This window comes from Pristis pectinata, chromosome 23, assembly GCF_009764475.1.
Source record: "Pristis pectinata isolate sPriPec2 chromosome 23, sPriPec2.1.pri, whole genome shotgun sequence".
Lineage (NCBI taxonomy): Eukaryota > Metazoa > Chordata > Chondrichthyes > Rhinopristiformes > Pristidae > Pristis > Pristis pectinata.
The window spans coordinates 17,360,792-17,388,056 of record NC_067427.1 but is presented as its reverse complement, the minus strand read 5'-3'; the positions used below and the strand labels follow the sequence as shown (position 1 = coordinate 17,388,056).

The 27,265-nt window shown below is 39.0% G+C and overlaps 2 protein-coding genes across 5 annotated transcripts in view; both read right to left on the bottom strand.

Moving 5' to 3' along the window:
* Positions 1-873, bottom strand: part of gle1 (GLE1 RNA export mediator) — a 37,503-nt gene extending 36,630 nt beyond the window's left edge. Inside the window, exon 1 of the mRNA XM_052036955.1 lies at positions 650-873. Coding sequence (XP_051892915.1) covers positions 650-748 — 99 coding nt within the window. The 5' untranslated portion in view covers positions 749-873. The remainder of the gene's footprint in view (positions 1-649) is intronic.
* A 19,696-nt stretch (positions 874-20,569) lies between these two features.
* odf2a (outer dense fiber of sperm tails 2a) overlaps positions 20,570-27,265 on the bottom strand; it is a 40,761-nt gene continuing 34,065 nt past the window's right edge. For all 4 annotated transcript variants that reach the window (XM_052037144.1, XM_052037148.1, XM_052037147.1 and 1 more), the window contains 2 exons: positions 26,448-26,573; positions 20,570-23,645 (listed from right to left, as the gene is read on the bottom strand). In XM_052037144.1, coding sequence (XP_051893104.1) covers positions 23,490-23,645; positions 26,448-26,573 — 282 coding nt within the window. In that variant the 3' untranslated portion in view covers positions 20,570-23,489. The remainder of the gene's footprint in view (positions 23,646-26,447; positions 26,574-27,265) is intronic.

Below are 27,265 nucleotides of genomic sequence, written 5' to 3'. Positions count from 1 at the left end.
GACAAGCCAAAAGAGAGAAGGCAGGCTAAAGACAAGCAATTCCGGGGGGGGGGGGGGGGTGGTTCTAGGTAAAGTAAACAAACTCAGAAAGGAATGGGGAAAGGGAAGACAACCCAACTAAAGGGGGAATAGGAACAGAAGATGCTAGAAACACTCAGCAGGTCAGGCAGCATCTGGGAGAGAGAAACAGAGCTATCGTTATTGGTCAAGACTGAACAAGGGTCCCCAAATTGAAACATTATCTCCGTTTCTCTTTCCACAGATGCTGCTCGACCTGCTAAGTACTTCCAGTAACAACTATTTATAGGTCAGAGTCCCAGCAAGTTTTTTTTTACTTCCAACTAAAGGAAAATTGGGATTAAAAAAATCCGAGTTCTGGGGAGGTCAGGCCGCCCAACTGTCCCCTGCCACCAAGATTCCTACTCTCTAAATATATTGCTTTCCTTGCCCTTTCTCCCGGTTTATACCAGGCCCAGGAAGCAGGGGGGCCCGGGGACGGGAGGCGGGGACCCCAACCCTCGGTGGGGGAAGAGGAGAGAACTCAGGGGTCTGGGGTCGACGAGGCCGGGGGGGGGGGGGGGGGGGGGGGGGCGGCTTTGAACCCGAGGGCTCAGGGTCCGGACCCACCACCCTGACGCGCCACACTCACGTCTCCCTCCTCCAGCCAGCTCGTATCGTAGGTCAGTCGCCCTTTCTTCGAGTTGCGCAGCGCCTCCAGGGTCTCCCATCGTTTATCCTCGGCCGGCATGATCCTTCAGTCAAAAAAAACCTGGAAACCCGCCTTAACCCGACCAACAAAATAAATGGACACCCAATTATTTCCTGTTCCGGGTTATGGCCCGCCCACGTATCACCATGGAAACAAGGTAGGACAGACTTTGGACTGAAGGAGCGAAAAATAACTTTATCTGTGTGTGTGGCTCATTAAGGCGCATGAAAAGAGTGTGGAATCCTTAGCTCTGGTAATAAAAACACAGTATTAATGTTACGGGGGTTTGCCAACATTGTATAAATAGGATAGTGCTTTTGATATACTTGGGAGTAACCACTCTGGCATAAGCTTTAGGAAGGAACTCAAAGCCTTGGAGAGGTTGCAAAGGAGACTTATTAAGATGGTAACAGCGTTTTTAAAATGAAAGTTCTCGTCCTTGTTTTCAAATCCTTCCATAACTTCAGCCCTATCCCTGCAATCTCCACCACACTGGATTGAAAATCCAGTCCCAAAATGTAAGATATTTATTTCTTAGTCACATGTACATCAAAACACACAGTGAAATGCTTTCTTTTTGCGTTTCTGAGAACATGCTGGGGGTAGCCCGCAAGTGTCGCCATGCTTCCGGCACCTACATAGCATGCCCACAGCTTCTAACCTATATGTCTTTGGAATGTGGGAGGAAACAGGGCACCCAGAGGGAACCCGCGCAGACACCCAGGGAGAACGTACAAACTCCTTACAGACAGTGGCAGGAATTGAACCCTGGTCAACTGGTGCTGTAATAGCGTTACGCTAACTGCTACACTACCGTGCCACCCAATCCACAGGGTGAATCTCAGTTTAACCACCTTGCTTTGCATTAGGCACCAGTTATTCTAGAATCAAAAGTCAAAGCAAAATTGTAGCTCTTTCCGCTAATTGAAGGGGATTGTTCCTGAACTTCTGGTTAGACTTTACCCCTTGCACTCCTGCTGGCTGTTAGTCACCAGATGTGAAGCCTGCAAGGCAAACAATCTTTTCATTTGGTCTTCCACTGGAACTGGCCAAGGACAACATCAACAGCTCCCACTGCCTACCTCTCTCCCTCACCTGCAAATGTGCCCAGGTGTCCCTGGAAGGGGTCTATGCAGTGCCTTCCAGCATACTCAAATGTTTTCCACCGTTGAAGAGACTGGAGTGCAAAGCCAGGAAAGCCATCATTTAATGAAACTTTGTTTACTGATCAATTTGGACTTTTATGTTTATACCCTTTTAACAGGGGTCACATTTGTTCATTTGAAGATGTCTGATCTGTGTGTGGAATTGAAGGAATTCCAATAAACACCTACCTTAGTGGCACAGTGGTGCAACACTGGGTGCTGCTCCCTCACAGCTCTGAACACCTGACCTTGGGTACTGTCTGTGAGGAGTTTGCACATCCTCCACTTTACTGTGTGGGTTTCCTCCCACATCCCAAAGATGTATTGGTAGGTTAATTGACTACTGTAAAATACTCCTAGTGTTGTTCAATGGGAAAAAAAATCCAAGGGGAGTTGATGGGTACAGGTATACAAGACAGAATAGGATTAATGGTCCCATAGAAGCCAGCATGGACAGATGGAGTAAATGGCTGTCTCGACGGAAAAATTGTTTTTATTTCTGCTTTATCTATGATATTTTGAATTCCCCTTTAAAGTTAGTACAAACTGACAACCAGTTGGCCTTAATTGGAAATTAAGTTGAGAGCTGTGTGGGTCAACTGGGCTTTATGTTAATCTGCAAGTTAGAAATCAACATGCACAAGTGAAATCCACTGAAGAATTTCCTATATTCCAAATATTCTTTCCTGCTTTTGATGATTCCAAGCTTCTTCTGTCCTCAAGCATATTTCCAATAGGTAAAGTGTTAAATTATGTCCAGACTTATAGAGAACACCTTCATCAAATTACTTCAGCACCACATAAGACTGTTAATTTTAATTGCAGGGATTCATTCAAGAGTGATCAAGTGTAATCTGCAAATATTATTGCATTTCCTGATGGCCTTATGAAGGTTTATTTCCCTTGTGATGGAGTTAAATCAGGTTATCAGTATCTCATTATTTTGTACCAGCAGCTTTTATGCGAGATAGAGGACAGCTGTAAACATGTGATCAGGGGATACAGAGTCCCACAGATACTTGCCTTCCCCTTGCAACCAACAGTAACTCACAAAACTAAATATCAACTGTAATATTTTATTTAGTTCTTGACATTTTCATGTTAATTAATGCCTAAATACAGGTTCACCAGATATTGCAACTCCAGAAATATTTTTCCTCTTTGCTAGTATACTTGTTACATTTATTATTATATTTTATTTGAATATTGTCTGCAAATTTCCAGTGCTAAAAATGAAAAGATCTGTATAGAATCACAAGATTTCTTAATATACTTGGATCTCCAAATAATCTTAAAATGAAAGCTATAATTTTGTATATTGGTAAAGGAACATTGAACATGAGAGCAGTCCTGAAAGGCTGAGTTGTCGATGATTTGCTCAAGCACTGTCTTGTTCCAATTTATCTCCTTTATTTCTGTAATATAAAATCAATGTAAATAAAATCTGAGAAAACTAAGAGCTAATTAAAAATATTAGGTCAGAGGTTGCAACTGATCACAAGAACTCCCTTGCAACTGAGGGAGTCTTTCAAAAATGTGGGCTGACTCTCAAAAATGTATAACACAAACTAGAACGCATAACATAAATGCTTAATGCTGGGATGTCACCTTGCAACTAGATTTTCTTCTGCATCCTACAAATGAAGTTCTATTTTGGATAGCAAGTTATTAGAGGCACATGTTTACAAAACAACACCAACAGTCAGATTTAAGGATACAGAAAGGAAAAGAGGTAAAGTGGAGAAGTAAATGGGTAAAATAGAATCAAATCAGGTACAGAAAGAGATAAAGGAAAAGATGGGGGGGAGGCAATATTAGAAAAAAAATCAAAATGTGAGATTTCTCAGATTTTCTGCAACCACTGATTGCATGTAAGAATGAGACTGAACAGCTTAAATATTTCTTCCTATTCTGCGTCAGAGAAATTGATGCAAATTACATAATAATTATCATATCATTGTCCTTAATCATTGAGTTTAACTTGGTGCAGCATGTTTAACTGTCAGTTAATGTACAATGTAGCAATTTCTTTAAAAAGTAACAGTATTGGGACAAGAGGTTCCAAGGACAAGGTGCTCTTTGGGAGGACAAAAGATGATAAATCAATCAGCTACCTCCAGTAATTTTCTAATTCTCCTGAACATGCACGATCAAGTTTTGTTTTCTTAATACAGTATGCTGTTTTTTTTAAAACAAGACTTAATATTCATTCTTGAACTTTGTTGCATGCAAGTTCTGCATTTAGCTAAATGTATTTAAAAAAAAGAACAAGATATACAAACCTCTGGTGTGCTGATCTTGCAGTTTCCTTCTAAAAAAAAGCAGATGCATTAAACTTATAACCAGTTCTGATCTTGGTGAACCTTAATGTATTGCTTCTTGCCTGTTTTGCTGTGATATTTCATTCCTTATCTTGAATTGCTTCTGCCTTGTCACGGGGAAGCCCCAACCCCACACCAGTACTTTCCAGAAAATGCAATAGACCAATATTACAGAAGGGGCTTTACTTACTTACTTGTTTGCCTTCATTCATCGTGTTCAAAAGTCAGCAGTTTTGAAAAAAAAACAAACAAGAAATTGTTTTCCTGGGTAGGAGGGTTGGTAACCAGAGCACAAAGATCTAAGATTATTGGTAAGATGGATCATAGGTGAGATGAAGAATTTTTATTTTGTTTTTAAGTGGCACCTTGCTATGATCAGAAATATTCTGCCTGAAAAGTAAACTCAATGGAAACTTTCAAACGTGAATAGTTTGAATACTTGAAAAGGAAATATTTCCAAAAGTATGGGGCAAAAGAAACTAACTGGAGAGCTATGTTGAAGACATTGACATTGTTATGTACTGTAAGATTCCAAATTTAGGGCAAAAAAGTGCTATTCAAGACCACTCGAACTTCATTTCATGTGTAATTAACGTAATCAATTCCAAATATTCACCATTTTGCAGGAAAGGAGGGGAAGTTCTATTGGAATTGGTTTATTATTGTCACATGTACTGAGGTACAGTGGAAAAACTTGCCTTGCATACCATTCACACAGATCAATTCATTACACAGTGCATTGAGGTAGTATGAGGTAAAACAATAACAGAATGCAGAATAAAGTGTCACAGCTACAGAGAAAGTACCGTGCAGGTAGACAATAAGGAGCAAGGTCATAATGAGGTACATTGTGAGGTCAAGAGTCCATCTTATCATACCAGGGAACAGTTCCGTAGTCTTATAACAGTGGAATAGAAGCTGTCCTTGAGCCTGGTGGTACGTGCTTTCGGGCTTTTGTATCTTCTGTCCGATGGGAGAGGAGAGAAGAGAGAATGTCTGGGGTGGGTGGGGTCTTTGATTATGCTGGCTGCTTTACTGAGGCAGCAAGAAGTATAAACAGAGTCCATGGAGGAGAGGCTGGTTTCCATGATGTGCTGAGCTGTATCCACAACTCTCTGCAGTTTCCTACAGTCACAGGCAGAGCAGTTGCCACACCAAGCTGTGATGCATCCAGATAGGATGCTTTCTATGGTGCACTGATAAAAATTGCAAGGGTCAATGAAGACATGCCAAATTTGTTTAGCCTCCTGAGGAAATAGAGGCTCTTGTGAGCTTTCTTGGCCATGGCATCTATGTGGTTGGACCAGGACAGGCTATTGGTGATGTTCACTCCCAGGAATTTGAAGCTCTCAACTCTCTTGACCTCAGTAACGTTGATGTAGACAGGAGCACGTGCATCACCCCCCCCACCCCCCGCTTCCCGAAGTCAATGACCAGTTCTTTTGTTTTACTGACATTGAGGGAAAGGTTGTTGTATGTCAAATATACACAGAAAATGCTGGAAGAACTCAACAGGTCAGGCAGTATCCGTGGTGAAATAACTAACACTAACATATCAGTTCTGATCAGAGGTCTTTGACTAAAATATTTACTCTGTTTCTCTCTCCATAGATACAGCCTGACCTGCTGGGAATTATTTTAATATTGAAGTATTATTTCATCTCTAATTTTGAGTAATCTGCAAATCTCAAATTTGTGTCCTTGTATTGTCAAAGTAGCTCAATTATTCAAACCTTATTTATCTTTTTGTAATATGAAGACCTTTATTACTTCTCCCCTCAAAATGTTGCTCCATTACTGTACTTAAAACCTCATTCTAACAAAATATAAAAAGATGTTAACTTTTGCCCAAAATACTATTCCCAATTCACCAGAAAGCTGATGACATCTTTGGACATGTATACCCAAAATCATTTATAATTTTCCACAGACATCTGGTTTTTACCATTCTCCAGAGGGAGGGTGTAGATTGTGAGCCCTGGAATATCTGAACAATCCACCACCATCTTGAAAATTTCCATAATGGCAGCGCTTACTGTTGGATCTTTTCCTGCAAAGACAAATCGTTGTTAATTGATGAAAGAGTCAAAAATAATAATATATGCAATGCACCCACTAAAAACCACTTTACTAACATCGTCCAAAGATTTTGCAGGATTAGGTGATGTTTGTGTAATGTGTTTTGTTATCTTTATTTCAGACATTTGTGTTGAAATGATTTCATTTCTTTGCAGAGAATAGCAATGTACTATACATGTAGTACCAGAAGTACAAGGGCCTCATTTATCTGCCAATTTCCCCCTTCTCCCAGCTATCCCCTACAATAACAAATAAAGGAAATTGTGTTGTGCATTTCTCAATAAACTACTCCAGAATGCAATATCGTATTTTCAGCAGAGAATAATTTGATCTGAGAATTAAGCTCACACATCTTGTAAACTAAGAGCGTATTGCCTGTACAAGAATGGAACAGTTTCTACATATATAATACCTTTATTGGACAAAGATGTCATAAGACACATGAGGAGTGCAATCAGACAGAAATTGAAGAAGGTGATGCTGAGATTCAGGGCATCCAGCTTAAAGTTTAACTGCAGGTAGACTTTAAGGCAGAATAAACAATGAGAACATCGGGCCAACATGACTTACAGTAAGGCTGTAGTGGTGGGGTGAAGGGAGTAGGAGATGCAGAGTTTTTGGTGCAGTTGGGGGTGGGGAGGGTTGTTCCAAAAGTAGGGAGCAATGGGGCCATGAAAGGAAGAAGGATGATAATTTTCAAAATCAAGGCACTGGAAAAATGTAGATCAGCACACGCAGGGGTAATGAGTCAACAGGTCATGGTACAAGTTTGGATATGCTCAGCAGAGTTTTAAATGAGCTTATGCTTATGGAGAGTGGAAGAGAGTTGATGTTGGTCTCAACTATGAAGTAATCCTCCAAGGAAATTTTACTCAACCAACTCCATCAGCACTGATCAGATTTGGGGATTAGAGCAACAAATAGTCTTAAGATAAACATGTTACCAACTCCCTGGAAGTAGATTATTCCTTTTAGAGCATGGATGAAGAAATCATTTAGGCTATGCCAAATATTTTGCACACAGCATCTTCAGATTGTAAGAAGAATTATAACTTCTCACTCAACAAATAATTGTTTCTTACCAAATAAGAGGAAGGTTTCGGTAGCACATTTTCCAGGGTTGTTGTGCCGAAGTATAACGTATTCCTCATTCCCATTTATAGCAAAGTAATCCCATTTCTCTGAAGTTAAGAAAAAAATGTATTTATACAGCAGTTATCACGGCTTCAGAATATCCCAAACCACATAATGTTTTGAAGTAGTTTGTGCTAAAGTCTCTGAAAATAGAATTTGAACTCTGAGTCAAGAATGCTACCATCTGAGTAATGGTTGAGAACAGATTTAGAATGAAAATTCCCTGCCATATAATTTAGTAATCAGAGACTCTGAATTTAGGAAGCAAGATTGGGAGAGGCAACTAAAAGGAGAATTGAAAAGAAGGGTTTCTGGAAGCAGGCCTGGTGGCATTTTTCACTGTCACAAGCGAGGAGCTGAAGCAGTTGAAGATTCTGTAATGAGCAAACTGAAGAGACAGCTGCCCTGGAAGGAAACAGGATATTAAATAAAGTGGGGGGGGGGGGGGAATGGGAAAGGTTTGCATTCACATAGCACCCCTCATCACCTCAGGACGTCCCTGTGTGCTTTAATGCCAATTAAAACACCATTGATAATCACTAGATTATCTTAATACATACAGTATATATGCTTATTGAGGGATGTAATGGCTCAACACCATGGAACATTTGAATTAATGCTGTGGGATTTCTTATTTACACCTCAGCTAAGGGCTATACCTCTAGCTGTGCACCATTCCCTCATGAGAAGCCTAGGTTATCCATTTAATTCCCTTAGAGTGAAACTCAAACACACAGTCCTCTAATTCAAGGGCAAGAGTGCTGATCCAAGAGAGGAAGAATTGAGTAAAGCCATGGAGGCAAGGGGTACTACCACTGAGCCAAAGTTAACATATAGTATTGGTGAAGGGAGGACAAGATCATTGGGAAGATACACAGATTTTCGAATAGTGTCTCGAAAATCTGTGTATCTGGAACAAGCAGATAAGACCTCAATTTAACATCCCATTCAAAGAGCAGCAAAACCCTTTCAGTTCAAGGCCTAGATGGCATGTACAAGCCCTGGATTGGAACATGAACATTTGCAGCAAAGTCTTAGCGTGCAAGAGAAATGTTTACAGACTCAGATAGATTTGGTGGAGGGAACACACAATTACTTGGTGCAATTGTTAAGAATGGTATCATTAACATGTATAGAGGTGTCTGTTGATGAAGTGAGTGCAAGGAATGGAAATGAAAGCAATGTGCATTTATATGGCACCATAGTACATCATCCCAAGGAACTTCACTGTTGACACAAGGTGACCCAAGATGATATTTTGCAACTTGATGAAAAGCTTGGTCAGTTGTAAGGAGCAAACTTAGAAGATAAAAGGGGTGGAGGACATTTGGGAGGGACTTGCTGATCGTCAGGCTTAGGCCACTGAAACCCTGGCCAAAGGAGAAGGGATTAAAAAACAGCTGCTTCACAAGATGCCAGAGCTGGAAGAGTGAAGATATCTAAAACAGTTGTAGGTTAGAAGCAAGTACAGAGATGGGGAGGAGTAAAGACGGGGTGGGACATCAACAAGGATAAGAATTTTAAGATCAAGGCATTGCCAGACAGGGAGTTGGTGTAAGTCAGCAAGCAGGTGGGTCCTGAAATTTCAGGAAGATATGGGCAGCAAAACGTCAACCAAACCCACCCAGAGATACTACTCTCTGTTTAGATACATTCTTGGTACAGCAGAGAGCTAAGTAACATCCCTGATCTGAGCCATCATATACTGTAAGGAATTCTGCAATTGGGAGGCTGTTCCAGCCTTCTTCTCGATGCTTACCCCAAAGAGCTTAAAATATATGTAAATAATAAAACGTTACACCAACCTTCAAGAGCATTCTTGTAAGAATTGGAATAGATTTTCTCTATTTTTGTGCATATCCCATCCCTGTTGTGTTGACCAATACAGAAAATGTAAAGTTAACATATCGTTTTCCTGAAGGTTTCCATTAATTTCAGTGGATCAAGGAATTCAAAGACCTACATTTTAAGGTGCTGTAGAAAATTTCATATTAACCACATGGATCTACTTTATTCAGAAAGAGTGGGATTAAATTTAACTCTTTTTATTGTTTTTCTACATAATCAGACTGGATTTAGCAGAAGTGTATTTCAGTTCAAAACAAAACTACAAGCAATAATGAAACAACAAATTTGACTTATTAATCTGCTGTTTGCTTAGTAAATTTTTTTTCTATTTCTACTTTTCAAACATCTCCGCCTGAAAACAACTTCCTTTGAATTAGAAATGATTGGCAAATGCCGCTGTCAAATAAGCCCAAAGTATACTTTGCTTCAAGTGACAAGGATTGAATTCATGTTTATTATTTGTATATAATTCACTGCATCTTGCTGGAGAGATAATTAATTTGTGTGGTGTAATTATTCTTCACTCACTGCACCCAGTGGAGAAATCACTTTTATCAAGAGGCCTTGCTGCAGTTACGAATACGAGTTCAGTTTGGAGCAAACCCTTATTTCTATGCATATTTGAGTATTACAAAAAAAAAATCACACTTTTGAGATATGAATGATGTTAGCTTGATTAACATTAATCACGAACCCCAAGTTGCCCTGATTAGGTGGTTGACTTTCTTCTTCTACTGTTGCTCTCCTTGTGTTGATCTTCCTGATGCTAATAGGGAATTCAAGGGCTTTGCTGAGGTGATGATGCATATCCAAGTCACTATGGGTATGTCACTTGAAAGAAAAACTAGAGATGATGGTATTCTCATAACAGTAAAGTCACACGAGTGGAAATGGCTGTTAAGTCTGTATGTACTTTCAAGCTTTTTTCCAAGTATGTGTTCATTTTTACAGGGGTTTGCTAGGATTGTGTTAATATTTACATTGGATTCTTAAGAGTTTGAATGTCAGTTGGAAGCCTCACCCCACCCACTTCCAGATTTGGAAACCATGATTCCAAATACACTGGTAAATATCAAATGACTCTCCCATTAATTTATTCTGGAAATGTTGCAATAGATCTATCGACTTACCAATCAATATAGAGATAGACAGTGTCCCCATTCATAGAAATTGTTATGCCATTCAATCCATCATGTTTTTCTGCTGAAGCAGTGGCAATGGCATGCCAAATACCAAAAGGCTTATAGAGAAAATAAGAATGAACAACAATGAAATACACAGAAGTTATACCTTTAAGACAAAAGTTTGATGGTGAATTTTCGACATTCCCCCCGCAATTGACCTCATATAGACTGGCAAAGATTTGCTGGAACATTGGGAGAATCCCATAAAAAAATAGTTCATCTGTGTGCTTAGCAATACACATTGAATCTCTTTGCCAATGAGTCTTTAATGGGATTCCTGTCGAATATGCAAAATGGAGTTTAGCCTGTAATAAGTTAAGGTTACGGACCAAATCTCAGTTGGAGCAGGGCTTCTTGCGGTGTACCCTGTTACTTGGTGTTCCTGCACCCTCCAGCTCAAAGTGTTTTTGTTCTTTAATCTGCTGGAAGAGTAAATTAATAACAAGGAAGGAAGCAGGGAGAATCAGAGTAAGATCTCATCCAGAGAGAATAACCATGAGGATAAAACACAAGAAAGAATGAAAAAATTGTCACACAGTGTCATGCACACTTACTTACCAGTCCTAAATTTCTGAGGCAAATTAAATGGCAATTAATGAGCAAACCCAATAAGTTCTTTAAAAAAAATGGAGGTTGAGGGTATGGTATCATTAACAGAAAGCTGATAATGGAGTGATGCAAATCAACTAGCAAATTCCGGAGATCGACACCCCATAGCATAACTTACGATTTCCAGAACTTGCTAGCTGATATTGCATTGTTAATGTGTCATAAATATATTTGCAAGATCAGGTACAATTATTTTGCAATTTAAAAGTTAGTGCAGTTTCTGATTTTTTTTCCCTTTCACTGTCCACGTGGGTGGGGAAAGTTTGGGCGGCTGAGCATGATTTACCAGTAGAGAATGAAATTTGAGGTGCTAAAACAGAGTCCAGAGCAACCTGCAGCACTTTCCCCACCCTAAAACTGATCACTCCAGCCCTTGAAGTCTGGCCCACACAGTTCCACACCACAGTATTTTCTATATTCATTGTATTTTTTTCTTCCTGATGTTTCGCGGCCTCAAGATTTGCAAGGGCGGCTCAGCATTGCCTAATTGGTGGATAAACCCTGGGTCCCTGCGTCAGAATAAGTCAATATCAACAGGCGGAAGTGGATGCAAAATAATGGGAGCAGGGATTTAAGCATATTTTCTCCCCGTGCTCCATTGCTCGCATTTATTCGGCCCAGGGAGAACAGAAAAGTTTGTGCACTTGAATTAATTACTTCTCTACCGCTTACTGTGCCTTTTATGGTTGATATGTCCGTCCTATAGTCCCTGCTCTTTCTTGCCTTGTAAAAGTTATTCTTAGTCTTTCACCCTTGCAAGGTCAAAAATCTTTCACAGGTACAGTCTGCTACCAGCATTTCCTGCTTTTGGTTTGCATATCATGCATTTGATTTCCCATTCAAAACCCCCACCTTCTTCCAAAATATGGGGCGAGGTGCCATCTAGTGGTGCAATCGAGCATTACTGCTGTCAACAATTTAAGTACCTTGCATTTAGATAGCATCCTTAACATATGCAAACCTGTTCCATAGGATTGTAAACAGACAAAATCCAATAAATTGACAGCTGTTTCAATGATAAGAGCTGCACATTCAAATATTCTGCTCTCATACCAGTATAAAGTTAATTCATGAATATATCTACTATGTGGTTTAAAAACCACAGTGCTTTTGGTACAGTATCCCTGCTTATCATTCCTGACTTGCCCACAGCCTTCTACATAGTGGACTAGATGACTTTCTTTTAACACTTCTCCTCTGGACAGGGAATGTTGCCCTCATCTGTTCTATTATATCTTTTTCATTTGCAGCCTGTATTCTCCTCCAATGCTTTCTCTCCTCACTCTATTGTCCCTCAAGGACAAATCTTTGACACACCTAAATTTCATCAAAATACATGTCCTTGGTGTCATCATCCAGAAACACATTAGATTTACCCTATTGTGGACCAGCTCTACTACTCCACTACCTGTCTCTGCATCTATCTCCTATGGGTCATACCACCTGTCCGATATTATCATTTAACATTCACTGTTAGAAAGCTAAAGCCATGAATCTCGCCACAAAATACATTCTCCAGCCTCCAACTCTACCTCCCTGCCTTGCCTCTGGTGAAATGTACATGGTGCAGCATTGCTGTAGTTCTTTAACTCACCTCAAACAGATCAAGGACGGATACATTTGTCGTGCAGTTAGTGAGGGGTGCAGCTTCAGTTGAGATCATGGAGATGGTCAAAGCAGACATGATGTAAAGAAGCAACATCGTGAGTCTCATGTCATACACACACTTAGCGTTATTCAGTTATGTAGATTCTTCACTTCATCAGACTGGGAAACACTATATGGAAGGCTAGAATGATGGCTTGCACAGAACCAAAGCCTTTTTAAGGGCACCTATCACCAGCTCAGTGTGATTCAAGAGGTGGGATTTGGAAAGTGGGTCATTTAACCCTTAATAGACTATCAAAGATTGCAACAATTTTTAAAATATCTACATATAGACTGCAGCATACATTAGGATGTTCCCAATATCAGTATCCAAGTACTGGCATTGTTGTACAAAAACAGGTACTAATATAACCCTAGAGACCCTCAGTAAATACTACCCTGCCTCAAAAACTAAAGTAAATACTGGCACTGTCCTGAGGAGCCCAGGCAAATATTGGCATAATACCAATATGTCCAGCAAATATTGGCACAGAACCAGAACCCAAGGAACCCTTTCTATAATAGTCTGGGGAGCCTTTATATTGTAAAACTTGTACATAATTTACAACAAATATATATTCCTTTAAGGCACTAAAACCCAAGAGGAAAGTCGGCTCAAAAACAACAAAAAATGCTGAAAACACTCAGCAGATCAGCGGAAAGAGAAACATTTAACATTTTGGGTCCAGGCCCCTTTGTCAGGAAAGGTAATTCAACCGTGACTAACAGAGAGGTTGAGGATAGTTTTAGGTGAAAGGAAAAGGCTTATAAAGTTGCCAAAGAAGAGTCCAAGAAATGGGAAAATTTTGGAATTCAGCAAAGGAGGACAAAACACTGAGTATGGAATTAAGGAAGAAACAGGAGGACAAACTCCACAAGTATTTATAGATATGTAAAAAGGAAGAGGTCAGCAAAAGTTAATGAGGAGGGTCCCTTCTGCAAGACAGGAGAAATAGCAGGGAAATTAAACAAATATTTTGTGTCTACCTTCATGGAATAAGGAAAAGAAAACCTCTTGGAGAACAGCAGGTCTAGAGTGAATGAAAAGTTGAAAGAAATTATATTAATTCTAAAAAATGTGTTGGAGAATTAATGGATTGAAAGCCAACAAATTTCCAAGAGCGAATGAACTGCATCCCAAGGTTTTGAAAGAGATAGTTTTAGAAATAGTTGATGCACTGATTGTCATCTTCCAAAATTCCATATGTTCTAGAATAATTCCCCCAGACTGAAACATAGCAAATTTAACCCTACTGTTCAAGAAAGAGAGAGAAAATAAGTCAGTTAACCTGAGATAAGTAGAACGAAAATTGCTCAAATCTATTATGAATGATGTGGTAACAAGGTACTTAAAAATAATACCAAGATTAGAATGGGTCTCCATGGATTTATGAAAAGGAAATTATGTTTGATGAACCTATTAGAGTTTTTTGAGGTTGCAACTGGTAGAAGGACAAACCAGTAAATGTGTTGTATTTGGATTTTCAGAAGGCTTTTGTTAAGGTGTCAAATTCGAGCACATGGAATTGGGGTAATATATTGGCAAGAAATGAGGATCGTTTAACAGATGGGAAATTAATAAGAATAAACAAGTCAATTGCATTGGGAGCTGTAACTAATGAGGTGCTGCCAATCAGTATCAATTATTTGGATAAAGAGACCAAGTGTGACATATCCATGTTTGTTGATTGGTTGTGTGGAGGATGCATAAAAGCTTCAAGGAGATATGGACAACATAAGTGAGGATGTAACAAATAGAATACAATATAGGAAGATGTGAAGTCATCTACTCTGGTAGAATGAAAAAGAAAACAAGCTTTCCAAATGTTGGGAGATTGGAAGATGTTGCTATTCAGAGGGACCTAGGCATACAGCACTGAAAGTTAACATCCAGATGCAGTGTAATTAGTAAGGTAAACAATAGGCTGGTCTTAACTGAGAGAGGGTTTGAGCATGAAAGGAAAGGTATCTTACTGAAATTATGCAGGGCCCTGCTGAGGTTGCATCTGGAATTTCTGAATTTTATACAGGTCTGGTCTCCCTACCTAGGCAAGAATGTAATTGTGATAGAGGGTGTACAATGAAGGTTTATCAGACTGGTTCCCTGGACAGAGATATTGTCACATGAGAGATTGAGCAGACTGGTCCTACTCTATCCGGAGTTGAGCAGAATGAGTGGCAAGTTCATTGAAACACACAAGTTCAGTGTTTGACAGGATAGATGCAGGCTGGATGTTTCTCTCTGCTGGGCTGTTTAGAACCAAGGATCAGCCTTAAAATAAAAGTTGGTCAATAAGATTGAGATTAGAAGAAATTCTTTCACATAGAAGATAGTAAGTCTTTGGCTTTACTTGCCCAAGAAAACTTGGAAGGCTGTGGAGTAAATTTTGAGAAAGAGATCAATGGATTTTTGCACATTACAGAAACAAAGGACACAGGAAAGTTTCATTAAGAATAGCCATTATCTCACTGAATGGCAAAGCAGGTGTGAGGGGCTGAATAGTCCAATGCTTCTATTTCTTGTATTCACACAAATATCGGAAACAAGCTTAGATACCCTCTTACATCTGCAGCCATATCATTGGGATTGCATATTCCAAATTCTGAAGGATAACTTTGAGCTACCACGGGTAATTAACTGCATTGTGTCAGTAAAATATTGAACTGAGGCACAGTGGAGCGTGGCATATCTACCCTAAAGCCTAATATCCTTCCCCACCATCGGTAGTATCTACATGAGGTGTTGTCTCAAGGTGGCAACATTTATCATCAAAGATCCCCACCATCTGGGCCATGCCATGCCATCTTCTCGCAGCTACCATCGGGCAGGAGGTACAGAAGCCTTAAGTCCCACACCACCAGGCGCAGGAGCAGCTCCTTCCCTTCAGCCATTTGGTTCTTGAACCAACCAGTACAACCCTAAATCACTACAGTAGAGCAACACCATGACCACTTTGCACTAAAATGGACTTTGACTTTTTTATTCTAATTGTGTTCTTTCTTGTAAAAATTGTGTACAATTTATGTTTTTCTTGTGAATGCTGCTTATCTGATGCTATGTGCCTGTGATACTGCTGCAAATAAATTTTTCATTGCACCTATGCATATTATCTGTGCATATTCACAAACTTGACTTTACTTTGACTAAATGGACTTAAATCTGATGACTTTGCAGAAAATTTGATACAAATCTAGAAATAGGATACTTAGCTTAGACTTGCTACATTTGGAACACTGTATTTGGTTTTGAGCCTTCACATGGCATTGAGGCCCTTAAAGAAAATTCAAAGGGCCGCATTTCAAGTGAGATGCAGTGTCCCGGCTCTGAGACACAGAAAACTGCGGCTTTTCCAAAGAACCCAAGCTGGTGAAATGATCCAGTTGAGGTTTTTAAAATGTTTTAGGTGACAGATATCACCTGGCTGGGAAGATCACTTCCCAGTGGAGGGAGAATGAGGAGGGCAAGTTGTTTCAATTAGGTGAGATGGTAGGGATTGATTCTTTTCACAAGCAGGCCAATAAGCTTGTTGAACAGCTGATCAAAATATATGGTAAGTATGGATTCCTTCAAAAAAAAAGAACTGGACAAGTTCCTGAGAGTCAACTACATCTCTAGTTATTAATAAAAAAAAAGACTTGATTGTGATCATTGTTATGAGAGCATCTTCCAGCATAGGGGGCTGTGGTTTGGTTCAGAGTACCTGTGCCAAGTTTCAGAAAGAATTATCAAAGTATTTCTACCCCGTTTCCCTTCCTCAGTCATCCAGTCATATGAATTAGGAGCAGAAAGCAGCTATCAACCTTTGAAGCCTCTTCCACTGTTCAACTTCAACTATGGATTCCTGTTTACCCCGTTTGCTTTTCAAATTTTTATTTAACCCTGCCATAAAAATATTGAAGGACTTTGCTTCCACTGCCCTTAGAGGAAGAGATTTCCAAATACTTGTGACCCTCTGAAAGAATTTCACCTCATCTCTCTCTCTTAAAAGGGTGACCCCTTATATTTAAACAGTAACCTGTAGTTCTGCCACTAGAGTGAACAACCACTCCTTGTCCACTGTCAAAACCTTTCTGGATCTTGTATGGTTCAGTCAAGTCACCACTCTCTCTTCCAGACAAGCCTAACCCATCCAACTTTTTCTCATCAGAGAATCAGCCCATTATTAGTCTGGTAAACTTTCAAAACTAAACATTTTAGTTTTATTTTTGAAATGATACTTGGATGTAAAATAGACTAAGTATTATTTATTCCCAAAGTTCGATCCCTTGAGGCATCATAGATGTGAATGTGGGTCAATATGTGCCTTACAATGTTGGAGCACAGAGATATCAATATGGCTAGCATCACATTACCATAATTAAATCTGTATTTCGACTGGAATAAAAACAAGAGTGTACCTCTAAAAATTCCAAGCATATTTTGCAACTAAACACCAGACCTTTGTGCGTTTGAAAGTGATACTTAACTTCTAGGATTACAGCTACGAGAGATTTTGGTAGCTTGATATGAAAAAGAAAGGATTTACTTGTTCCAGAAACAAAGCTACTTTCTGTCAAATGTGGGTATATGCAAGTCATGTTCAATGGCAAGCTAATGAAAAGGTAACATATAACAATACACTTAAAAAAAAACCTAGCACCGTAACTTGATATCACAAAAACTTGCACGTTTTGTATAGGAAACCATCCCAAGGTGCTTAACTCTCAGAATTAAAGAAGCACAATGACATAATAAAGTTTGTAAAGCTGGGGTCATGGAGAGATTTGAAAACAAGGATGAGGGTTTTTAAACAGCTGTATGCAGATAGAGAAAGAAAATGGGGGTGATTGGTGAATGGGAATTAGCACAAGCCAGGATGGATGTAGTCAAACATAAAACTGATAGTTAATTTCCACGAGCAGTAACAATCATAATTTTCAGTTCTCCTAATCCAATAGAAACAGGCACGAAGCAGGACTTTGTGGAGGACAGTGTAGAGATTAGTGCTGAAAGATCTGAACCTTTATGAAGAAAGTTTTAAATGTGTAAATGCGCTCAACCAGAGGTATCTAGAAAGTTCCAGAGTGTGGATTTGACAGATGAAGGACTTAACACTATTGGTGGAAAGAGCACGAGCCAGGTGAACCATAAACCAAGCCAAGTGTGGAAGCTGGGTTATGGCAAGAGCAGGTTATAGAGGAAGCATGCAGAGAGACCCTGGCTAGGTATGAAAAAAAAGCATGATCATTCTGGCCCTTTGTACAGTGGTGTGAGGATGTAAACTGAAAATGTTGAGATATACAGAATTCCCACAGAGATGAGCAGACTTTCGAGGTGAGTATTCCTGAAAAATGTTCCGATGAAAGCTCATTGATTTCAAAAATCAACTGTTTTTCTCTCCACAGATGCTGCCTGACTTGCTGAGCATTTCCAGTTTCTACTTCAGATTTACAGCATCTGAAGTTTTATGCTTCGAGCTGTGTCAGCCATAAGTGGCACTCTTACCTCCAAGTCAGAGTTTGTTGGTTCAGGCTTCATTTTGACAGCATTGGGGTTGGTGGAAAGCTGTACTGTTAGGTGCATCCTTTTTCAGAAGCCATATTAAACAAAGGTCCCGTGTGCTTTCTGAAGTGTACATTAAAGATCCCATGGCACTGTTTAGAAGAAAGGCAAGGTATTCCCTTTGTCTTAACCAACTGTCAGCTCAACCAACAAAATAACAGATTATCTGGACTTCATTACATTGATGTTCATGGACAGGGAATTCTGTGAAGAGTGCAAAGCAGAGATAAGTGGCAGAATTTTGGAGAGTTGGAAAAGATAAGGCCAAAGGTAGCAAATACAAGAATGAGACAAAATAGGTGAATGAGGTTTTGACTTTTGTGTCATTTTTAAGCTTACATTAGGGTTAAAAGGAAAGTGAGGATACATATGGTTGGGTCCAGGCTAATTGAGCACAAGAAGGGGTAGAATCATTTTTAAGAGACTGTGACAGGAAATTAACAGAATAAGTCTAATCTTTTCAGTTTGAAAACAGTGTTCTGGTCACCTAGGACTGGAATTTAGTCAGGCTGCTGGACAACAGCTGAGGTGGCACCTAGGACTGGAATTTAGTCAGGCTGCTGGACAACAGCTGAGGTGGATGAGAAATAAAGTTACATATTAGCATACCAATGAAACTTGATCTCTACGTTAGGAAGAAATTACAATGAAAGTAGCAGAAGTTGGTGTCACAGGGGTACACCAAAATGGATTAATTATATATTTGAACAGCAGACTCAAAAAGGACAATAATCAATATGGGCAGGCAGGCATAAGTTTTAAACAGCCAGAGCATATCATAATAAGAATACATGAACTAAATTGGGATTAGACCACACAGAATTGTAGTGTTTGCAGTTCTGGTCACCACACTTTAGGAAGGATGTAATGAAGCTAGAGAAGTTGCAGAAAGATTTACAGGGATGTTGCCTGAACTGGAGAGCTTGAGTTACAAGGAAAGACCGGATAACCTGGGATGCTTTTCCTGGAGCAAAGGCGGCTGAGGGGTGACCTTATAGAGGTTTATAAAATTATGAGGGACACAGATAGGATAGATTATCACAGTCTACTTCTACTGGTAGGGGTGTTTAAAACTGGAGGGTATAGGTTTAAAGGTGAGAGGGGAAAGATTTAAGGGGCATGTTTTTCCATACAGAGAGGGTGGTGGGTATATGGAGAAAGCTGCCAGAGGAAGTGGTAGAGGCAGGTACAATTACAATGTTTAAAAAAAATTTGTACAGGTATGAGGATAGGAAAAGTTTAGAGGGAATATGGGCCAAACACAGGCAAATGAGATTAGTTTAGATATGCATCTTGGTTGGCATGGATGAGTTGGGCCAAAGGGCCTGTTTCTGTGCTGTATAACTCCATGAGAAAAAGCAATTAATTGTAATAAAAGAGGAAGAAAAATCTGTCCAGAGGGTGCAGGATGACAAATTAGAAATAAGCAGTTAAGGGGTAACCCTCCATGGAAAAGAAAATTTGGAAATGTTATTTGAGCTACTTAGGGATAAACTACAGATCAGCTCTGGATCATAAAATATATCTTACTGCAGTGATACCATTCAGGTCTGCTTGATGGAATAAAAGCCACATCCAGGTCCAAATCTTGCACTAAAATATTGCTCAACTACATAAGTTTTAATTCCCCTTTATGACTTTAATTACCATGAAACCTGTAAATTACTTATACCTTGGGGTCTTGCATTGGTTATTTTTGGTGTCCTTATTTTCACAGCAACAATTTTATGCAGTGCAAAATAGTTCATCAGAATGCGGAATTCTTCATCCAGAACCCACAGCAGTTGAGAATCTGCTCCATCCCTGACAATGAGCCATGTGAACATAATCTAAAGATGGTGTTTTTTCTGCTGCTGTGCCTTCTGGATAGAAGTTCTCCCTACAATAAAGAGATTATTCTCTCAAAAGGCACTGACATCTCACGCTGATAGCCTTACCCCAACCTTCCAAATCTTCAGGACAGAGGAAGTAAAGGAGGAGTAAAAGTTCCAGATATGGGAAGTTGAAGCTAATTGCAAAAGTCACATTGATGGTCACAGTTAGAGTGTTACACATTTTATCATGCAAGATACTTAGGCGTGTTGGTAAGTGTTTGTTTGCATTGTGGCTATGTTGCATGTACCAATTTGGGGTTTTTGCGAGGACTGTTTATGGCACCCCATCACTGGTGAGTGATTTGCTTCCCCACAGTTGAAATCAAGGACTCAATATTAGTGAATCATGAAGTTAAACCTTGCATTGGAGTTTGGAAGCTATGGCCCAAAGCAGCCTATCACCATCCAAGAAACGTGCTGTAGAAAGTAGATAAAACTTGTTAGATTTATTGTAAAAGATGCCATCTGACAAGTGCATTGACTTTTAAACAAATGGGCATTTTTATTAACATGTTCATATAAAAATAGGATACTGATTATAAACATTCGTAATTACTTAAAAACATTCAAGTATAAAAATGTTATTTACAACTTTTAGCAATACTTTATCCTGAAAATTTAAAAAAAAATTTTATAAAGGGATTTACAAAATGTTTAACTAAAGCACCAGAGTATGTGGGACCAAGAATGGTTTAATCCCTCATCATTTAGTAGGGACTTTGAGTGAATGGGTCAACTGTTGTTGCTGCATATATTGCAAAATGAATATAAAATCTGTGGAAAATGCCTCAATTTCTTAACTTACCACTTGAAGTTCGGTCAGAAGTCAAAGTGCAGGATAACTATTTGTTAGCCTTTAACAAGATACAGTTGGATGTAGGATGAGATGAAAGACAAAGGTCAAGTGAAGCATAAACAAAGACACATGTCTATTGTTGGTGAATAGTCTATTTACATGTTGAACTTACAAAATTCTATCTTATACCAATCCATTGTAAAGGGGTCTGAGTTACAAGGAAATACATTTGCAAGCTGCAAAGGTCTGAAAAATGATCTTAGATGTTTATAAAATTGTAAACTGAAAGGGTAAATTACTCAGAACTTGTAAAATCAGCCTGCTGAGGTAAAGCATTCAGCCCAATCCATGGATGGTTAATTTTTTTTTTAAAGAGAAATTGGAATTTCTCAAGATGGATTTACAACCACAAAATATTTTGTCTGTGAGAGGACAAGAACAGTTAACTAGAATGAATTACAGTTCTCAGTTTGCCATTTTAACAGATGGTATTTTACTTCATAATAATGTAACATATCTTATAATAGACAAAGAAATAGCACTATGGGGAATTTTGCCTTCCAAAGCACCTGGTGCAATGCTATACCTCAATAATGTGTAGGGAGAATTTGGCACTTGCTTCCAGACCTTCATCTATTAAAAGAATGGGGAGTGTCAGACTGATTCTTGTTAAGTGTTTCTAGAATACAAAGCACTGAGAGAAATAACGAGAACAAAAAAAAATCTTATTTGTGTAACATAACATCAAGTTCTGAACCACACCTACTTTTACAATTCACTTCTATATTTAATACTCTTGATATTCAGATGGAAATATTACTTTTAAGCTGAGAATGGAGAATTGTCACATAATGTCTGACTTATTAGACAAATGAATTCCTTTATAACTAGAAAAAAAATTCACTCTTCACTTCAATTATTTTGACTGCACACAATAAACAATCCACTCAGTGTAATCAAGGCTTAAACAATCAGCAATATGACCTTTTTTTTAAAAAAAAGAAACAGCATTTCCTAAGCTGCTCTGCATAACTAAAAGAAAGACACTTTTGTGGCTGAATTGGCCTTCGAGAACATTTCGGATTTTGGCATGGAAAACCTGCACCATTACTAAAAGGACAGTTCTCAGATAGATCACACAAAAGGCTTGGGTGCAGATAATCCTTCAGCCAAATTCCACAACATTTGAGCATAATACCAAGCCCAAGCTTTAAGAGCCAAGAACCAAAAATTGGAGAAAGAGCAAGAGAGAGCATGCTAGCAAGGTAAAGACTGATAGGAAGAGACTGTAGCTTTGAACCAGCACAGTTGATATGATCTATAACTTCAGGCGCTTTTTTAGCACTGAAATGGATCCAAAAAATTTAAATCAAGGGCCTTGAAGTTGATTAATAGCAGAACTTGACTTAAAAGTCAGGTTGTTTGTACCGTCGTTTTATCAAAATGAGATATATTGGCATTGAGGTACAGAACAAACTATACAGCCTCTACATCAACTAATCCTGGGCCAAATATAACACAGATCAATGCACAGCAAATCTGCTTTATGATTTTTGTTAAATTAAAAAGGAATAAAATGTTTGACAGAGAGGCTCAGGACTAATTTGTTATAATTCTAACAGTTGGCCAAAAACTAATCAAAGTTCATGTTGCACTGACTGATTTCCATATTATGGTATAACATGAACAGATAAAAGCTTTGTCAAAACATAGCCAAGTGATTTATAAACTATCAGAAATTAATATTACTTTTTCAAAGAAAATAATTATGGGAACATTTTAAGTTGCAATAATTAGCAATGTTTCAGTGCATCTTAATTTATTATTTCAGCAAATTGAATAAGGTTTTTCTGAGGAGCGGATGGCCCTGTTTGCATTAACAACAGCCTAAGGAACTGCTTCAGTTCATATGATGTGGAAGAAGACTGCCAATATAGTTGCAGTCAAGTCAGATTATATACCATCCAGGCAATGATTTGAGTTGAGGAGCATAAATGTTTAAAATGACAAAGGAACAAATCAAAGGGACCTGGGTAATAAGATTCCAGAGCAATATGTTAAAGAGTGAGGAACAGATATAGAACATGCCAAAGAATTAAGAATCATTCCTCCTCACAATATTCTAGTCCTTCTTTCAGCAGCACATCTATGAAAGCTGCTGAGAAACTCACTTGATCAGTGAAAGGAAGGTTGTTACAGCAGTGCAATTCCTCTGTGCAAGTATGTTGCAAATCAAAATGATTGGATCTTAAAGAATAAACACAAGGCAAGAGATACTATTATCCTTATGTTCACTAATTTACCAGTCAGGAAACAAGTGAGGATTCCAAAACATTTTGACATCTTCAGTTACAAATAAACTGACTGGTAACTCAGCCTGCTCCAGATTAATTCACAAATCTAGTCCCATACAAGTCTGGGAACCTGTTCTTAAATTATTCTTTAAGATTGATTTGACTACAGAGTTAACAGGGTCAGGGTGATTTCTCTTCCATGCTGTATATAGTGTCCTTTTGGTATAGTTTGGATATGTGTACTCTCAGAAAAGCACAATTCAGCAAGATTTTTTGACATCACAGTCATCTTCACAGGTTATCATATTTAAACTGGAGAACTCGTTAGTGCAGTTTCACCAAACACATTGGCATACGAGGATTTTAGGAACTGGACATAATTATGCATGCTGCGGTTGGTGCATTCAGACTGTTCCAGACGATCCTTTAAATCTTCTAAGCGGCTCTGGAAACGCCTCTCAGCCTATGAAATAATTTTGCACAAACTGGATTTGACAAGATACTTGATGTAAATCCTTTACAGTGATGTAAATCCTTTACTATAACAGTATAAATAGCTTCACAGCAGTACCATAGTGGCTTTTCCACAGTCACACAGCTTAAAATGATCTTTTCCTACTCATTCCCTTGTTCCTCGCCTGAGTTTTCCAGGGAGTTTGTTGCCCTGTAATTTGTAAGCCCTGACTAAGTACCCATCCAAGTAATCCAGTCCTCAGACTCTCCTTCCTCCATCATGCACATTTCCAATGGCAACTGATGGATAATAAACAGTAGCAGCAATCCTAATGATTTTCTCCTTCCTGTCCTGGGATGCAAGTGGATGAGATCAGGTCATCAGTCACTGGCCAAGCCCTGGGACCTGCACAGGTGAGCTACTCATTGCATATTTGTTGACTCATGAGAGGAGTTCCAGCCATTTGTTTATTGCACATTTAAGGACATTTTAGGGGCTGCATTCACAGCATAGAGTTTGTGGTTGGGAATGCTTAAAGAATCAGGCAGGCATGGTAGCATAATGGTTAGCATAATGCTTTACAACGCCCCGGGTTCAATTCTGGCCGCTGTCTGTAAGGAATTTGTATGTTCTCCCCGTGTCTGCGTGGGTTTCCTCCAGGTGCTCCAGTTTCCTCTCACATTCCAAAAGATGTACAGGTTAGGAAGTTGTGGGCATGCTATGTTGGCGCCGGAAGCGTGGTGACACTTGCGGGCTGCACTCAGAACACTACGCAAAAAGATGCATTTCACTGTGTTTCGATGTACATGTGACCAATAAAGATATCTTACCTTATCTTATTTTGTTTGATAACCCCATCTCAGATCTGCAGTCATAGGTATTAAATTTGACAAAGTTCATCAAGTGGAAAAAAACAAAGCTATTGAGTGGGTATGTGGCAGTTACCCTTGTACCATCTTTAAAGGACAAAACCATTACAGGTCCATCAGAACATCAGAATCCTGAAACAGGCATTCCACTCGAGGATGTCATGGCAGGAAGTTATCAGACGGAAAGAAAAAAATGATTCAAGGATGTTCTTAAAACTTCCTTAAAAAGTGCAGCTTTCTCACCTAACCCTATGACTGCTCAAACTGTAGAATGTGCAATCAGGACAGCACAAAGAACCAAGTCCCTTTGTCAAGAGCATACAGAATTCCAGCATAAACTACAGAAGGGACAAATTACCCCCCCAAGCATGCCACTCTGCCCTTATCAGCTACCTTAAAACCTACAAAACTGAAGTGAACGCAAGTCATCCTCAACCCTGAGAAAATGCCAAATAAAATAAAAAAGGTCAATCCCCTCCTCCCATCCCAGGAATCAATTTGATGAACCTTTGTTACCACTCCTTCTACAGCAAGTAAAACTTTCCCTTGGTAAGGAGACCAGCCCTGCACATAATATTCCAGATACAGTCTCACCAGTGCCCACAATATTTGCGATTTGATATCCCACCTGTGTAATTTGATGTCCCACCTCATGTACTCAGATCTCCTTACAACAAACTGTTTTCCTCCCTAATTGCCTGCTGAAGTGCCTGCTTTAACTGCATATTAACTTTCAGTAATTTGTGTACAAGGACACCCAGGTCCATGTGAACACCAACAATTTTAGCTTTCATCATTTAAAAAAAAATCTTTATTCTACAACCCGACATATATTCTTATTTCTATAGTCCAATCATTCACCCTGCCTTTATACCCCTGGAGCACCTTTTCATCCTCCTCACCATTTACACTGCCATCCAGCTTTGTATCATTAGTAAGCTTGGATAATACTAGATTTGGTCTCCTCATCCAAATCACTGATATAGATTCTGAACTGCTGGTGCCCCCAACACTGATCCTTGAAGTATTCCAACAGTCATAGCCTCCCAATCTGAAAATAACTTGTTTACTCCTTCCATTTACTGTCTATTAACTAAGCTTCAGTTTCTGCCAGTAAATAACCCTCAAACCCATGTGCACTTGTTTTGTTTAGTAACTTTGTGCAGCACCTTATTGAAGGTATTCTGAAAGTCTAAAAAAACTACATCCACTGATTCCCCCTCCCTTTTTTTTTTACTGCTAGTTCCCTAAAAAAAAATTGATAAATCCATGTTTACTCCATTCAATCTTAATTTTTTTCTAAATGCTCTTCTTATTTCCTCAGAGACAGATTCTTGCATTTTCCTTTCTACTAATGAAAGGCGAACTGGTCAGAGATCATTTGCCCTTGAAATCCGGAAGTTATTTCTATTGGAATTTTTTCAATTTGAATTCAATTAAATTGATGATTGAATAGGTTTTTTTTAGTATAGATTTGGAGAATAAACCTCCCAAGACATGACTGTGTCAAGAAAAGTAGAAGTACACAAACAAGTCCAAGGATTAAATACACAGTCCCATGTATCTCAAGAATCTGTAGCATTCAGAGTTTAACAGATTACAAGATGTATCCGTACCCATATCCTAGAGTGCATAAAATCACTGCCCTGCATAAAAGGCCAAGTTGGACATTAATCCATGTAAACTGCTTCCTGAAATTGTCTTTTATGCATCTATATACAATTTAAACCAGAGGGTTAACCTTATCTGTTTTGGTTTGTACATGTACTTTCCCATCTTATTCATCTATTTTCCAGTCTTACGATTAAAAGCTTTTCCAAAGTCTCTCTAACACTTTGATTAAATGATCTCCAGGGATCAATCTCATTGCCCTCATTCCAAATTTCTGAAGGACAAATTCAAATGCTCAAACAAAACAGGAATTGTGCAACTTATAACCTACATCATCTTTGCTCCGCCGTAGTTGAGTCAATTCTGTTTTTGTTCTGCTCAGCTGAGCTTCAAGGTCCAGTATTTTGCTCTGTGCAGTCCGCTCCTTTGATGAAGCTCTCTCCCTGGTTTGGTCCACCTACACAAACAAATGGATATGGTCATAATAACTAAATAACTACACTTTTTCTGTTGACAGTTTGTCTTGCATACCAGGAACTGTTCCATCTCACAAAAGGGCGGATAACCAGTGGAACAGTTTCATGCTAATTGGCAAAAAAGCAATGGAGTAAGGAAATTAGGTGAAAGGCATCATTTATAGTTCTGAAAGAATTTGACAGTGGTGTGGCTTCAAATGAATGGCAAGGAGCTGAGATTAAATTGATTGGCTCAAGACCCTTCTGCTGTTTTGGACGAGTCTAGAATTGTAGTGTTCTTCATCTGCATCTCCAAAAACTCACCACATCAATGGCCAAATGCAATGGATGCAGAGAATCACCAACACTTCCAAAAATTTTCCTTCAAAGTGACATTACTCTTATCTGGACATCTACAGCCATTCCTCTGTCATTTGTTTGTCTAAACCCAGGAACTCTCTCCCACCATGATGCACCTGTTCGATATGGACTGCACGAATTTCAGACGACAATTTATTACTACCTTCTCAAGAACAGCTGGTGATAGCTATGAATTTTGACTTTGATTGATTTAATAATTTTTGAAACATGAGCAAAAAGGAATTTGCAGTCCCTACTAAAATACAACATTTTATATTTATTCCTTCATTGCCAGACTACAATGCTCTCCTAGCGAGTCTCCCATGATCTCCCC